General features: G+C 48.4%; 1 protein-coding gene across 5 annotated transcripts in view; it reads left to right on the top strand.

The window, feature by feature from the left end:
- The window catches only part of WDFY4 (WDFY family member 4), a 297,793-nt gene that overhangs the window by 79,291 nt on the left and 203,772 nt on the right, over positions 1–14,730 (top strand). For all 5 annotated transcript variants that reach the window (XM_021672243.2, XM_021672242.2, XM_021672241.2 and 2 more), the window contains 5 exons: positions 10,321–10,535; positions 11,557–11,651; positions 12,597–12,831; positions 13,266–13,342; positions 14,469–14,690. In XM_021672243.2, coding sequence (XP_021527918.2) covers positions 10,321–10,535; positions 11,557–11,651; positions 12,597–12,831; positions 13,266–13,342; positions 14,469–14,690 — 844 coding nt within the window. The remainder of the gene's footprint in view (positions 1–10,320; positions 10,536–11,556; positions 11,652–12,596; positions 12,832–13,265; positions 13,343–14,468; positions 14,691–14,730) is intronic.

The following is a 14,730-nucleotide window of genomic DNA, read 5'->3' as shown; positions in this document are numbered from 1 at the left end:
GGCCTTTCCTGCTGCCTCTTACAGGCATGGAAACTCTGTGGATGAGCCTCAGTTTTAGATGAACTCCCTGAGTCATCACATCACCATGTAAGGAAGAACCTCGGCTCTTTGCTCATCCTATGATGGTAATTGGACAAATGAAGTATGCTAATGAGAATTCCATTTGGAACGAGTTACTTTTTCTCTATTCAGGTCACAATAAGTAATTTAGGAAAAGTCTAATTCTCCCTTGCTGTCTCTCAGATATGCAAATGAAGTGTAGTAGTGCATTTTCTCCAGTATTTTCTGTAGTTGCCAAATCAGCAGCTATTAAAGTTGGATAATTACAGTAATTAATTTATGAAAGGGAGTGGGGGAACCTCACAACGACAGATAGAATGGTAAATCAAATGAGAAATGAGACCACACAAGAAAATGCTGAAACAAAACTGACTGCGGGCCTCTGCAGATTTTGGTGCAGGAAACGGAGTGGAGAGTTTCAGTAGATGGCAGTGTTACTAGCAAGATGGAAAGTGTGTTTTCAGTCCTCTCCCTGTAGGTCAGCTTGGTGGTTCCTAATACTCCCTACACCCATACCCACTTTACATTATTCACTTGCTCTTTCTCTCCTACGGATGAGAAACTGATGGCTTTCCAAGGTGCACATGTCATCTTGGAGGCCACGACTTAACCTTATGGGTGTTCTCTCTGTTTTATTTCCAGTGGTGGCCATGTCATATTTGTTCTGTGCACAACCTGGAGGTTCTTCTCCCCTCCAAAATGCTAGCACTATGAGCTGCTTTTGGAAACAGATGTTCCAGCTGTTTTTCTGCTTCTGGCATCATCATCAATATTAGAAATTGAGTGGCGAGAATTTTACTATGCACAATGCAAAAATGGAGTCCAGCTCAGTTCTCTTGGAGCTGAGTTGGACCCAGAAAGAAGTAATTAATTGGGAATAAAGATACTTTCCCTTTCTAGCAGGCTCAGCAGCCATGAGGATCTGTCATAAGAGATGTGGCCGTGAGCTAGAACTCTGACCAGTATTGGAAGGACTTTGCAGTCCCAGGTGCCACTCCACTTCCTTGAGGGCTACGACTTCTAATCAGGTCTTAGCTGAGGGGTGTTTGCCACGCACTAGACAATCACAATGCGGAGAGTAGAAAGCCAAGTCTAGTTTAGCAGAGGTTGAACCCAGAGTGTGGAGCTGCCCATGTGATATGTTTGCTTTTGTGAATAATTACAGGATACCTACTAAGTGCTCTGGGGATTCAGAGACAAATTTCACAGGACCTGTAATCTGGGGTGAGGATGGGAGGCAGAGAAGTATAGAAGACAGTAAAACAACATCCTGATGGCTATAACAGAGGTTTGCCCACAGGTCCTTGGGACACAGGAGAAGAAAGGAGTCAGAGAAGTGGAAACCCAGAGCTAAACTTTAAAGGAAAGGGATGTTCATGCCAGATCATGTAGAAGAGGGAGGGAAAAGAAGCTCAGACACAGAAAGAAGCACAAAGATGCCTATTTGGGGACTCTGAATAGTTGAGCGGGGCTAGAACAGAACACATGGATGAAAAGGCTAGAATAGTATACAGCTGTGCTAAAATAGAGCACATGAATGGAACACATGGATGAATGGGGCTAGAAAGGTCATTTGAAGCCATGTTGTGAAGGACCTTGAATGCCGAGCTACAAGAATTAAACTTTATTTGGTTGCCACTCATCTGCATCACTGTCATTGTCGTCATTGTCATCATCACTATGTTTAATGAATACTTACTATAGAAGGCGACTTCAGGCTCTGAAAACAGCAGATTGTGGTCAGGTTTCAGCTGGGTTACCAAGCAGCCACAGAGCCATGGGAAAATTATTTAACCTCTGATTCTTAACTTCCTTTGTATAGTGTGGGGATAATGTCATCTTCTTTGAGGTATTACTGTGAGGATTAGCAGAGGTTGAACCCAGACTGTGGAACTGCCCATGTCATGTGTTTGCTTTTGTGAATAATTACAGAACACCTACTATGTGCCTCTGGGGATTTAGAGAGTGGAAAGCCATGTATGGAGCTTAGCGTGGTGCGCAGAACACTCACAGGGACACGGGAAAGAAGCACTTGCTAAATGGTCCAGCTACTATCATCAGTTGCTAAAAACTTTACAAGCCTTTTGTCATTTAATTATTATAATAACCATGCAAGGTGGATATCAGTAGACTCATTTTGCAGATAAAGGCTTGAAACTTGCAGGAATTAAGCGACAGAGTCAACATTGCTGCAGTAGTGAGTGTACATGCCTGACATGAGGACTGGACCTCCTGCTGCCCACCAAGTTGCCTTACTTGAAGGGAAGTGGGAGGATACTGAAAGGCAGCAGCACAGTCAGGCCAGGAGGTTAGCGAGACAATTGTCATCCTCAGTATGCATCTCGAGTCACTTTTGGGTGCATTCCAGAGACCTAAAGGCTGCCGTGAAGACACTGCTGCCATGGAAGCCTCTGGAACAGCCTGGCAAGACAGAGAACACTGGGTTCAGGGCTGCATGTATCTATCAACTCATTTGTGCCTAAATTTAGAAAGAGTGCCACTTTCTGGAATTTGACTATATTTCAAACACTGAACTAATTGTATAAGTTTCAAATAACTAAAATATTGACAGCATTAATAGCCCTGGATAGCATTGCATAAGGGCAGGCTGTTTGAAAAGAGTCATTCCACCAGGAAGAAAATTGGTAAAGTAGAACTCTTGCTTTGTTAAATTATAACACATTAGACATTCCAAATACATTTAAAATCTATTTCCTATGCTCTTTCCCACTGAGCCCCTTACGCAAAGTATTTCTATTATTCCTCAATGGGAAAATCTTAGATTCTAGTCAAAATCCAGTGAGAAGTCACAGTAGCCTCTTAAATAGAGCAAATATGGCTGGGTATGGTGGCTCATGCTTGTAATCCCAGCACTTTGGGAGACCAAGGCAGAGAGGACTGTTTAAAGTCAGGAGTTTGAAACCAGCCTGGACAATATAGCAAGCTCCATCTTTACCAAAAATTACAAAAAAAAAAAAAAAAAAAAAATAGCCAGGCATGGTGGTGTGTGCCTGTAGTCCCAGCTACTTGGGAGGGTGAGACAGGAGGATTGCTTGAGCCCAAGAGGTTGATGCTGCAGTGAGCCATGATTGTGCCATTGAACTCCAGCCTGGGTGACAGACTGAGACCCTGTCTCAAAAAAAAACGAAGCAAACAGACATAATCTCACATGGAGATGAAGGGATAACAAGCAAGCTTCCATAGATGTGGGGTGATGGAGTATAAGTGAAAGGTAAGTGGAATCAGCCCTTGCCTAATTATCAGCTGACCTTGATTCTAGTTCCTTCTGCATAGACATATATAGGCTACTTTCTTTCTCTGCATTTCAATTTCAACTACTCAGATTTGGCCTGGATCACAGAAATTGCAGACTCAACATCTTGGGTCCAGAGAGGTAATGAACATGCATAAGTGAAGCCAGGTAAAGACAATAGACAGTAGTGGAGCTTGTGGCCAAAGGAGAGCACTTTCTCTGTCTAAAATGTGTCCGCATTTAATTAAGGAGACAGGAAACAGAAACATAAGCCCACCCAGATGAAGCCTACCAAATGAAACACTTCTCTAGGCCATCAGCTTATGTCCCATATGAGATACTAAATTCTACCTTTTTATAATCAGTGCATGATGCAGTGTCAAAATCATAAGCCTTGGAGTAAGGCTTGTGTTGGTGTGTCAGAGCTGCCACCTATTAGCTATGTGGCCTGAGAAGTTTGATGAAGTCTTTTAAGTCTCTGTGTTCTCATCGGCAAAATGATTGTGATGATATTTTCCTGTTGAGAAGAGTAGGAGAGAGCATAGTTGTAAAGTCCTTAGTACAGTCCCTGTCTTGGGTATGCGTGCATCAGAGGCTGGCTCCCCACGTCCCACTCCTTTTGCTTCTAGCTCTGATGGTCTGTATTCTGGCCCATGGTATATAAAATTCTGAAACTGTTAAGTAGAAGGCAATACATTTTAGGCATATTTTCAACTGGTGTTACACTATTGATAAATTAATAGGAAGTTAATACTGAACTGTATGTTAGTATCTGCTCATGAGTCAGAAGACTGGGTACTTTCTCTGGCTGGTTCTGTACTTTATCAGTGATCTAAGTGAAGCTGAGTAGCTGAGTGTAGCTGGCCTAAGGCAGGGAGGGGAAGTTAGTCATCAGATGTCAAAATGGGGAGGAGAAGTGCCCTTATCAGCTTGAGCAAGGGATCCAAATCCATGGGGTCAAAATTCAGTGGAGACAATGAGGCCTGTGCCATGTCTGAATGCATGTCTACACTAGGTGGGAGGGAAAGAAGAGGGTGAGTCCTAGCAGTTTTAGGGCAAGGTTAGTAACAGTCCCAAGTGAAGCGAGGACATCATATAATGAATTTCACCTTTTGGATATAGGTGAGCTTAGCATCCAGCTGGGTGGGCAGCTCTGGGCTGGGGCACAGCCATGTCCTCTTCCACAACTCCCAGAAAGTCAGGACCACGCTGTGAGGTCTCTGGCAGGCAGTTGTTCTACAGATGGGGACCTTCTAGAGCAACAGGCCCTTGCTCCCATGCTGGGGACCACACTGGGGACTGTTGTGCCAGGGCCTGGAATGGGTGTTAGGATTCTAATTTGCATTATGCTGGGTCAGGGACCAGAGCTTAGAATGGGTACAAAAAAAATTGGAGGGTGGTCCTGTCATCTGGAGCATCTGGTGGAGGCTGCTTCAGAGACTTGGGGGCTTCTCAGATCAGCTGCAACAGAAGTGGGTGAATCTCTAAGCAGTTCTCAAGAGCAAGGTCAATGCTGGGTCTCCAGGCTTCCCAGCCCTCCAGGACCGGCGATCTGAGGAGTTTAGGGCTCTGTGCACAGTCTTTGCCTTGCTCCATGTTCTGGTGTGGGACAGGGTATGGCCAGCAGCAGATCAAGCCCTTTTGCAGGACACCCAAGGGCCCAAATGTTGCAAATCTGCCTCATGACCCCCCAATTCTTTGAAAGGCTGTACTTACTCTCCCCACCACCAGCCTTCACATGTGCCGTTCCCTCTTCCTGAAAGACCATTTTCCCCACCTGCCTAGCTCACTCTTCATTATCCTTCAACACTTCATTGGCACATCAATCTTTCTGACCATCTGTCAGCCCTCTGGGTTAGGTGCACCTATTGTGTTTTAGAGTAGCCTGGGCTTACTAGGCCGCTATTCTGTCTAAGGCAGAGATGGGCACTAGGGAAACCAGGGTGAAGAGTCATGGTGTCGAGCAGCAGCTCATGGTGTTGTGGTGTTGTGGGGGTGGGAGAGGAGAAGAGAGAAAGAAAGAAACAGCCATAGTGTGGAATTTAACATGAAGTATGGGCACAGTGCCTCTGGTTGGGAAAGTCAGAAAAAGTTTCTTGATGAGAGGACACATGAATTGTCTCTTCAGTAATAGGCGAGAGCTCAGCAAAGGGGTGGGATTGGAATGGACATTCCCAACTTCAGGCCTCAGTGGAAAAGGGCATGGTGTTCAGCAGAAGCTGAGATTGTCACTACAGCTGCAGTACAGAGGGGACAAAAGTGGAGGATAGGGAGAAAAATGGGAAAGAGAAATATGCTGTAGATGTGAGATCCCGGGCTTCTGTTTACAGGACTCATTGCCCATCATCTGCGTGTAATTTGGAAAAGAAACAAAGTTTGGAGCAGGCACCCACCCACCCATACTCATCTAGGTCTTGGTTATAGATCTGCCTAATCGGGTCGAGGAAGCCAGGCCCTTGACATGGGGACTCTGCTGGTTCCGTGGCGGTTGGAATCTCTTACACCTAAACCACGATCACAAACTCCCAAGCCTACCAGGCCATGTGGGCACCATGAAGCAGCATACCAGGCTGAGGGACCATGGCAAAATGGAAAGTTCATGCTGATATAAAGAGACCTAATTCTAAGTAGGCAGTGGTAAAAGCCATAACTTATTATGTAAAGCACATCTATAGGCCCCATTTATCACTGGCGTTTCATTTACAGTCTTTGATAACTTAAAGAGCTGAAGTCACTTAAAGTCTATCGTCTCTCTTCCAAAATCATCAAGAACAGAACATTTCAACCAAACTGGAACAAGTGATTAATCCAAGTTTGAGTAGCTCAGCAAAGTCCCTAGTAGTTTCAGAGTATCTGAGTTAGGTGCACCTTTTGAAGGCACTGGGCCTCCCTGGTGGTTTTTATGTCTGTGTGAGGATGACATGGTTCATGTCCAGAAGATGCACATATCTGGGAATGCTGAACCCAACACCCATGCCTCTTTAAAGGGACCCATCACTCCAGGACCCAGCCCTTACTGGGCTTTGGGGGACCGTATTACTCTGGACCAGGAGAGTAAGTGGGAAACAGAGAGAGAGATACATAAGAATGGACATCCATAGCCAGACAACGTAGATTTAAAGGCTAGACTGTTAAGTGGAGAATTCAGAAAATTCCTCAAGGCTGCCCCACAAATCACTCTGTGCTAATTTGCCTTGCGGGCCCAGCCTGCTGGCCAACCTGGTGACCCTGCACTCTTACCACTGAGCCCTAATTGCGCCTCCATCCCCTTTCTGCATTGGAAGTAATATGTGTTAGGAAAATCAATCCGTTTGTAGGGGGAGAAACCACACTGGTTTCCTGATACTGCTCATATTTTCACTAAAACCCCATTTTACTGGAACCAACATTGAAAAAAACCCAGCACATTTTATTCAAAACAAGGCAATATTGGTATTGACAGGGCTGCAGTGATAATGAGGACGATCAATTTTCCCTCCTCCATTATGGGTATTGAGCAATTTTGGAGTAAACTTGCGGCATCATTAGACAAAATCAGCATTTTTTCCTTTTGAAAAGTTTCTGTTTTTCTTTTTGCATATTTAGATTTTAAGTATTCCTGCTATGATGGGTGGAAGAAGCAAAACCAAACAAACCCAGACAAACCCAAAAGTCCCCACAGCAGTAAGTGAAGTGCTGGTAATGAAAACTGGAGATCGTAGACATTTCTTTTCAATTCTTTTGAATAACACATTGTGATGTTATTTTTGCCTTTTGGTTCATACAGACTGCATCCCAAATCTCACTCTAAATTGAAAGAATGCAGCTACCAAATAAAATGATCTAAGTTCTGGGAGATGAGATAGTCAAGGCAAGAAGATAGATGTTACTTTTCTGTTTTGAGGAGAAGAGAAGCAGGGGCTGAGCTTGGGTGGATGAAGGAAGAGAGAGTTGGAGCCTCAGAAAAGAGGCCTGGGGAAGGGAGTCAAGGTCTTTGGGCAGATTTCTATGGAAAGAGTGAAAGTGATGGAATAGTTCAGAGCAAATTAGTTTTGGCATTTCTGCTTTCCGTTTCTGGTCCTTGTTGGGCTACACATGTCCATCTGCCAGCTCAGGCTGACTGTGCAGATGCCATGTTTGGGGAGGGGGACCCTATCTTCCAGGGAAGACCTCTCCTCCACATCAGTGACATCATGTGCTCGGGAAAATAACAATGCTGGCAAATGGTCACATTTCGGAATGACAAAATCCAGCCTGGGAAGGATGTCCCTCTGGAAAGTCGATCTAATGTATCCCCTTTCCCCCAATGCTCACCTTTTAAATCAGAAATGTTATTAAAGATGTCTTAGAGATGGGGATTTCTCTGAATGCCATCAGGTGAGGCAGGAGCTACAGGGCCCATGTGTTTGGAAGGCAGGTGGGAGGCTGTGAGAGGGACCTGGGCGAGCCATCTAATTTTTAAAACCATCTAGAAACTGATAATAAACAGTGTAAATGTCTTTCTCCATACATTTTAATCCTTGAAACATATGTGCTACAAAACTATGTTAGCTACGTATGGAAGAAAGTTATCTTATTTCTGTCATTTAGTGCTAGAAACATACTCTTGACCATCTTTGGAAAGGGAGCCCCTCAAATGACTGCCTGCGTGGAGAGGAAATCATGGAATGAGGTGACTCTGAGAATGAAGTTCGGGATCAGTCAGTTTCCAGCCTTACCATGTGGCCCTGGGCAATTTCCTCCTCTGGGCTCCATTTCCCCATCTGTAAAATGGGGATGATAATAGTGCCTCCCTCATAGGCTTCTCACAGTGATTGCATAATCCATACATGTCAAAATTCTTCAAAAAGGGAGTGCCACAGGCTAAATACCCAGGAAATATTCTCATCTTAGGATAAAATTTGGCCCTCCCAGTAGCTGCCAGGCCTGGAGTCCCTTCTAACTTCAAGAGCTTTGTGAAATGTGTGAGAGGCTGCAGGGACCGCCCCACCTGCTGTGCTCAGATGTTGTAACTTCTCTGCTGGAGCACATCTCACACTGTTCTGAGACAATTTGTCTGCCCACCTGTCTCACCTTTAATCTGTGAATCCCTTGAAAGCAGGGACAGTATCTTATTCATCTTTAAAACCTAAAGTTTTACCCAGAAGGTGATGTTGAGAGCCACCTCAGTCTTGTTTGGAAAAGAAGAGGAAGAGAGGAAGCAGGGAGGACTCCAAGAAAGCTCTTACGGTGGGGTATGAGTAACAGGTGTCTGCGACGTGAAGAGACCAGACCTCAGTCCTCCTTAGAGAAAGATTATTCAAGTAGTGCGTTCATGGCTTCTCCTGGCTCCACTTCGGTGGACTAGACCTCATTTACATGGTCATAGATCTCCTTTCTTGAAACTACAAACTGCAGCAAAGGCATAAAATATGGAAAGAATGCTGGTGCCTCAGGTCTGGTTCCCTGGGAGTGGAACCTGAGACAGGGGTCCAGATATGTGGGATTTGTCGAGGGAAGACTCAGGAGAAGGGGAGTGATGGAAGTCAGGCAGGGAAGAAGCTGAAGGACGATGCGTTCACAGCGGTCTTGTCTCAGCCAGAGACCCTGGGGTTCTGAGGTATGAATTGCACAACATAGTCCCCAAGGGCACTGGCCTCATTGGCTCCAGCCTGGAGTATGTGTGTGTATGCACACAGGCATGTATGGTACGTGCACATGTGTGTGTGTATGTAGGTAGTGGGCATGTAGGTGTGTGTGTGTATGTGCATGTGTATTTGGGTGAGTAGGGCTCCACAGCCCCTGGGCAGGGCAGCTCCTACCTAGTGGAGGGCAGTCCTACAGAGAAGGGGAACCCATGACAGGTACACCTCTCACCTAGAGAAAGAGGTCTGTGTGGGGCACAGTAGGATCCACTGGGACAAGGAAAATTCCATTAAGATCTACCCTGCATCCCTCTTACTTGATACAATACCTTACCAGCAACAGAAGAGAATGTGGAGCTTTTGTAAAGGAATGCCGCACCCCATCCAAATCATTTATCTATCTGTAGATGGCTGGGAATTTCAAGGATTTATCTTTTCACAATGAAAGAATGAGTATAAAAGAATGTGTGGTATTGGGCTCAAATATTTACTGAGCCCTCTCTATGGACTCTTTTCTATGTGCTTCAAGGGACATAAGCAGGTGGAAGTAGCTGGAAACCTAGTTTAGGGTAAGATAAGAGCACAGCTTTTCACGTGGCAGCATGTACTTAGGACTGAGGGACAGGTACAGGATGATGGGACAGTGGGCGGAGGGAGATGGCACCCAAGGGGTGAGAGTGGCCTCAGCAAAGGCTTCTCCCTAGGGACTTTAGTTGGCCTGCAGACTTTGAGTGTGGTTTGAGACGTCTGTGGTGGGGCCTGTGTCTGTCAAGGCAGAGTGTGTATGTGTGGCAGGTGGTATTTCTCTTAGGCTCGTACCCCCATGCAGATTTCACCTTTTACTCCAGGGGGTGCGAACTCCAACACAGGAACCGTTAGGGGAGTGAAGCCAGCTGGGGAAATGTGGGACCCCTGGAGGGCACAGCTCCCACCCAGCACCAGCCACCTCCCCCCACAGAGGTGCAAGCCAGCACGGCCAGATTGTGCCATCTTTTGAGCGGGACCACAAATCTGGATATTTATGTGACATCTTCAGACCTCTCAATGCTAGCAATTGATTCAGAAATTGCTTAAACATTGTGCGGGTCAAATACAGCATGTCTAAGGGGCAGTCCCAGCCTCCTGCCTGCTGGTGTGTGGCCTCCATCTTTAGTCAATGACCTCTCCTCCAACTGACCTGGGCAGTTTGCATCCTGCCAGAGGCCACATCCCACAGACCTGCCCCCTCAGGTGAGGAGGGCACTGAAAGAACCCTGAGATGGGCATGGATACAGTGGGGACTGGGTATGGTGGGCACGGTCCCCTTGTTCCACAACCCACCCCAGCCCAAGTTGGAGCCCATCAAAGCTGCCCACAGGATGTTCTGCCCTGGAGGACTCACAGCATGCTTTGGTCACCTCTTAGCTTTCCGAGGAGATCCAGTGTTCCCTGGCCAGTCACATCCAGTCCCTGGTGAAGTCAGAGAAGAACCGCCAGGTCATGTGCGAGGCGGGCATGCTCGGGACCCTCATGGCCTCCTGTCACAAGGCCCTGGCTGCCAGTGGCAGCCCCCTCCACTCACGCCTCATCAGGATCTTTGAAAAGCTCGCTTCCCAGGCCATTGAACCAGATGTGCTAAGGTACCACAGCTGCATATTCAACGCCGCCAAGCCAGGCAGCCATGCCCTTTGCAGGGCAGGGGTTGTGCAATGGGCAGTGGAGAGATTACAGGGACAGGTTCGAGGCATGGCTCTGTCCCAGCATTCAAGGCTGGAAGTCCATGGCCGAGCCTTGGGTCTGTGCCAGGCAGTGTGCAGGCACCCACAAAGCAGACATAGCCCCCCTCATGGAGCATGTGGGGGCTGGAGGGGGCTCCAAGGAAGTGGAGCTGCCCTCTGAGGCCTGAGCAGTTCTCTAGACAAGGAGAGGAGGGAACTGGGCCTGGAAGGCTCTGCTGGGAGGGGTCGGGCTGGGAGGGCCTGACTGTGCCCTGTAGGGAGTTGGGAGGTAAGTATGCAGGGACTGCAGACAGGGAGGGGGATGGGGCAGAATTCCCCTGGATCCTGCTGGGGGCTTTCCTGCTGTCAGCCCCTGCATGAAGCCACATTCCTTGAGAGCTATGGCAGGGAGAGAAGGTGCAAAGGTGCGCAGGGAGAGAAGCAGGGAGCAGACCTGGAAGACAAGGGAGGGCAGGAGTCTCCCATGCCACCTGGAGTGCCTGCCGAGGGGCCACCCACGGGGCGGGGTGCCCTGCTGCTTACACACAGGAGTAAGTGCAGAGGGCACGCAGACAGCCCTTCCAGTCAGCAGGCGTGGGACCCAGGGGCAGGCACAATGGCTGCCAGAGGAGACTGCTGGTTATAGTGCTGCATGGGAAATTCCATCAGAAACTTATAAACAGTTATGACAAATTTATTTTGTGACAAATTATTTTTTGTTACAACATCTGTCTTGAGGCTCCTAAAGTTACCAGCTGTCTGGTCTGGTCTGGCTGGCAGGGCAGAGACACCCCGTCTTCACACTGCTTTCAGAAAGTGTGTTCTGGGGGACCGGGAGGAGGTCAGGGAGTCCTGGGCATCTAGAACAGTGGTCAGGATAAAGTTGGAGAAAACTGTTGCCCGTAAAATGTCTTCATTTGGTTCTCTTGTATGTTATGTTCAGACAGTTTCTAGGTCTTGGAATTCCCTCACCTCTGTCAGCCACAACGAAAATCCTCGATTCATCTCATTCTCACAGAGGCAACCCTGGGCACTCAGGTGAGGCAAGAACACGACAGGCTAATGGGAATGAAAAGATGATATGCATTCCTGCTGAGGGATCCTTTACAATAGGTGGGAAAGCAAACAGGTTTAAACATGGTTTTCTTGCTGCTCAATGGAGCAGCTAAGGAAAAAGCAAAGAAATTTGTGGTCTTTGGACAAAGACCATATCCAGATGGAGAAAGATGATCCCCAACCCAGCCATGTAAGACAGATGACCCCTTTGGGTCCCAGATCATGGAAGCAGAGACAGAGTTTCCTTCATGACACAGCAGTACCTGGCGGTGCGCTAGACAGAGCTGTGGAGGGAAGGCTTCTGCACAGCTCACACCTCAAGGGCACATCAGGGCCTTGGAGGCCCAAGATGCAGATGATACCCCTGTGTCAGGCCTGATACCTGGGAGATGCTGTCACAGGAGACCAGCTTAGAGAAAAGAAAGCCATGGACACCTTGAATGTAAGATCACATAGGATCTTAAGGTAACAAGCAGGCCCAGTGGAGAAGCAAGTGTGCAAGATGAGGGTTGGGGCTGGCAGCCGCTGTGGGAGCCCAGAGCTTTCAAGGAGATAGGCTGCTATGAAGGAAAGTTTGGGCTTGGTGAGCAGACACAAAGCCCCAGTGAGTAACTCCAGTGGAACAAGCCAGAGACAGAGATGGCGGTAGAATATGCTATGCTGGAAAGGAAATGTGTGCTGGAATGAAAGAGAAATGCTTCTAGAAGGAGCAGGTTAGCAACACCGTTCCTTGGTTCCTTGTCATCAGGCTCAGCAGGGGGCTTAGGCCGGGGCTCAGGGAGCTGCCCTCACTGGTGATTAGGAAGTGTCTGGTGACTCTGCAGAACTCTCTTTCTGGGCTGTGGTAGATGCTTTTGGGTTATTGTCAGAAGTGGGGCAGAAACGCTTTGAGCAGAGACACATCTCTTCTCTTGCTTGCTGCCCTAGGCTCACGGACTGCACAGGGCTCGGCTGAGGGGCCCGAGGGAGCTGCCCCAGATGCTGGCCTACACCCTGGAGTCACACAGGCCCCGCTGCCCTTGGGGGAATCCCAGGATTCAACCACTGCCCTTCAGACGGCACTGAGCCTCATCTCCATGACCTCCCCACGCAACCTGCAGCCTCAGAGGGCAGCCCTGGCCCCATCGTTTGTGGAATTTGACATGTCCATGGAAGGTTATGGGTACGACAGGCTTTCACATATTTAAAATACACTTCATTAATTTTGCAGTGCTTCTGATGAATTATCATATTGATTACAAACTTGTAGTTCCCATTGAATCTCACCACTCAGCAGAGGACAATGTCTGGGTCATAGACACCCGCCTACTCAGTGGCCTCCCACGGGCTGTGTTCTCAGCTATGGAGGGCCGAGACCCTCCTCCCCCTGGTGTGGCTGCATTCTGGAACACCCTCCAGCCCTGCCTCCACTGCAGTTCCTTCCCTTAGGCATCTTACCAGCACCAGCTGCAATCCATCTTTGGGACCCTGTGGTCTAAGGAGGGTAACAGCGCCAGCAGGAGGGTAGAGTGGGACGATGCCATGGCCCACACTAGCTGTGTCAGTGTGAGAGGTTGGCTTGCAGTCAAATGATCTGAGACACTTTTCTGTTTCCAGCTGTTTGTTTATTCCGACCCTGTCGACCGTTATGGGAACCAGCACTGAGTATTCTGTCTCTGGAGGAATTGGGACAGGTAGGTGTTTTTCCCAGGTGATTTAGCTCTCCGTCCCTTCCCAAGAATGAGTCTTCACATAGCCTTGGTTGCAGATTTTTAGTTGGTGTTTCAAGAAAATGTAGCTGCGCTGGGCATGGTGGCTCACACCTATAATACCAGCAATTTGGGAGGCCAAGGCCAGAGGATTGCTTGAGGCCAGGAGTTCCACGCTACAGGGAACTGTGACTAAACCCTTGTACTCTAACCTGGCCTACAGCGCAAGACCCAGTTTCAAAAAAAGCAAAGCAAACATGAGTCTTCCCTTTGGTCCTGAGTATCTGCAGATGAGTTGTTCTTCAACTTTGCTCTTCTTTTAGAGAAAGGGGTTCTGTTCATTGGGCTTCCCAAGGGTCCAGCCCATAGCTAGGGACTCAACTGACACTGATGGACCGAGCCTGGGTTTGGCTCATTTTGCTGGTGACTGATGTAGGCTGAGATGGACACTATCCGCCTTAGATCTCTCTCTGGAGAGAAATATGAGTTGGGCTGATGGCTATCGAGAACAGACAAATCTTCGGCAAGTGGCCCCTGTGCACAGGACTGCACTCAGCTGAAAACCTGCTGGGCAGGACAGTGCAAGCGCCTGATGCTGCCTGAGCCACACACTCTGTTAGGAGAATTGGGTTTGGGGTTTCTATGGGGGCGTGGATGCTGGGGAGCCATTGCCTTTATGACCTCTTTCCATGTGAGTTGGCACCAAGTCTGAGGACACAGCAGCTGCTCCTGCCTGTTCCATGAGGACAAAGGACCTGTCTGTATCGCCAACCCTGTTATGGGATGGGAGGGCACATGGCATCCTTAGACTGGCGCTCTTTCCTATCCAAGGTTCAGCTGAGCTAGGCCAAGGTCCTCTACCCCACAGAACACACTGCCTTGCTGTAGATCAGCTGACCTGGGGCCCACATGTGACGGACCTCAGGGAGATTGAGGTCCTCTCTGCTCTCTTGGCAAGGCAGAGTGCCATGATGGGGAGGAGATAACTGGTGATTAGGCAAGGCACCCAGTAGGTGCTGCATCCAGGCTAGATCAGCACCACAGTGAATCTGACGACAGTTGCTAGGCAGGGCAGAACAAAGCCTGAGAGCATGCCTGTGTTCCCACCCAGGCACCGCCAGACCGTTCCCTCCTCCTGGAGGCCTGACCTTCTCCTGCTGGTTCCTGATCGGCCGCCACGGAGCTGCCACTGAGGGCCACCCACTGCGCTTCCTGACGCTGGTGCGCCACCTGGCCAGGACCGAGCAGCCCTTTGTCTGCTTCTCTGTCAGCCTCTGCCCAGATGACCTCTCTTTGGTTGTTTCTACAGAAGAGAAGGAGTTTCAGCCTCTGGGTAAGGTGCTGGAATCCAAAGCCAGTTTCATCCACATGTG

Source organism: Aotus nancymaae, unplaced genomic scaffold (assembly GCF_030222135.1).
Source record: "Aotus nancymaae isolate 86718 unplaced genomic scaffold, 86718_ANA_hifiasm-v0.15.2.pri h1tg000099l, whole genome shotgun sequence".
NCBI classification, from domain to species: Eukaryota; Metazoa; Chordata; class Mammalia; order Primates; family Aotidae; genus Aotus; species Aotus nancymaae.
The sequence above is the reverse complement of the archived record's forward strand: the minus strand, read 5'-3'. Positions and strand labels throughout refer to the sequence as shown.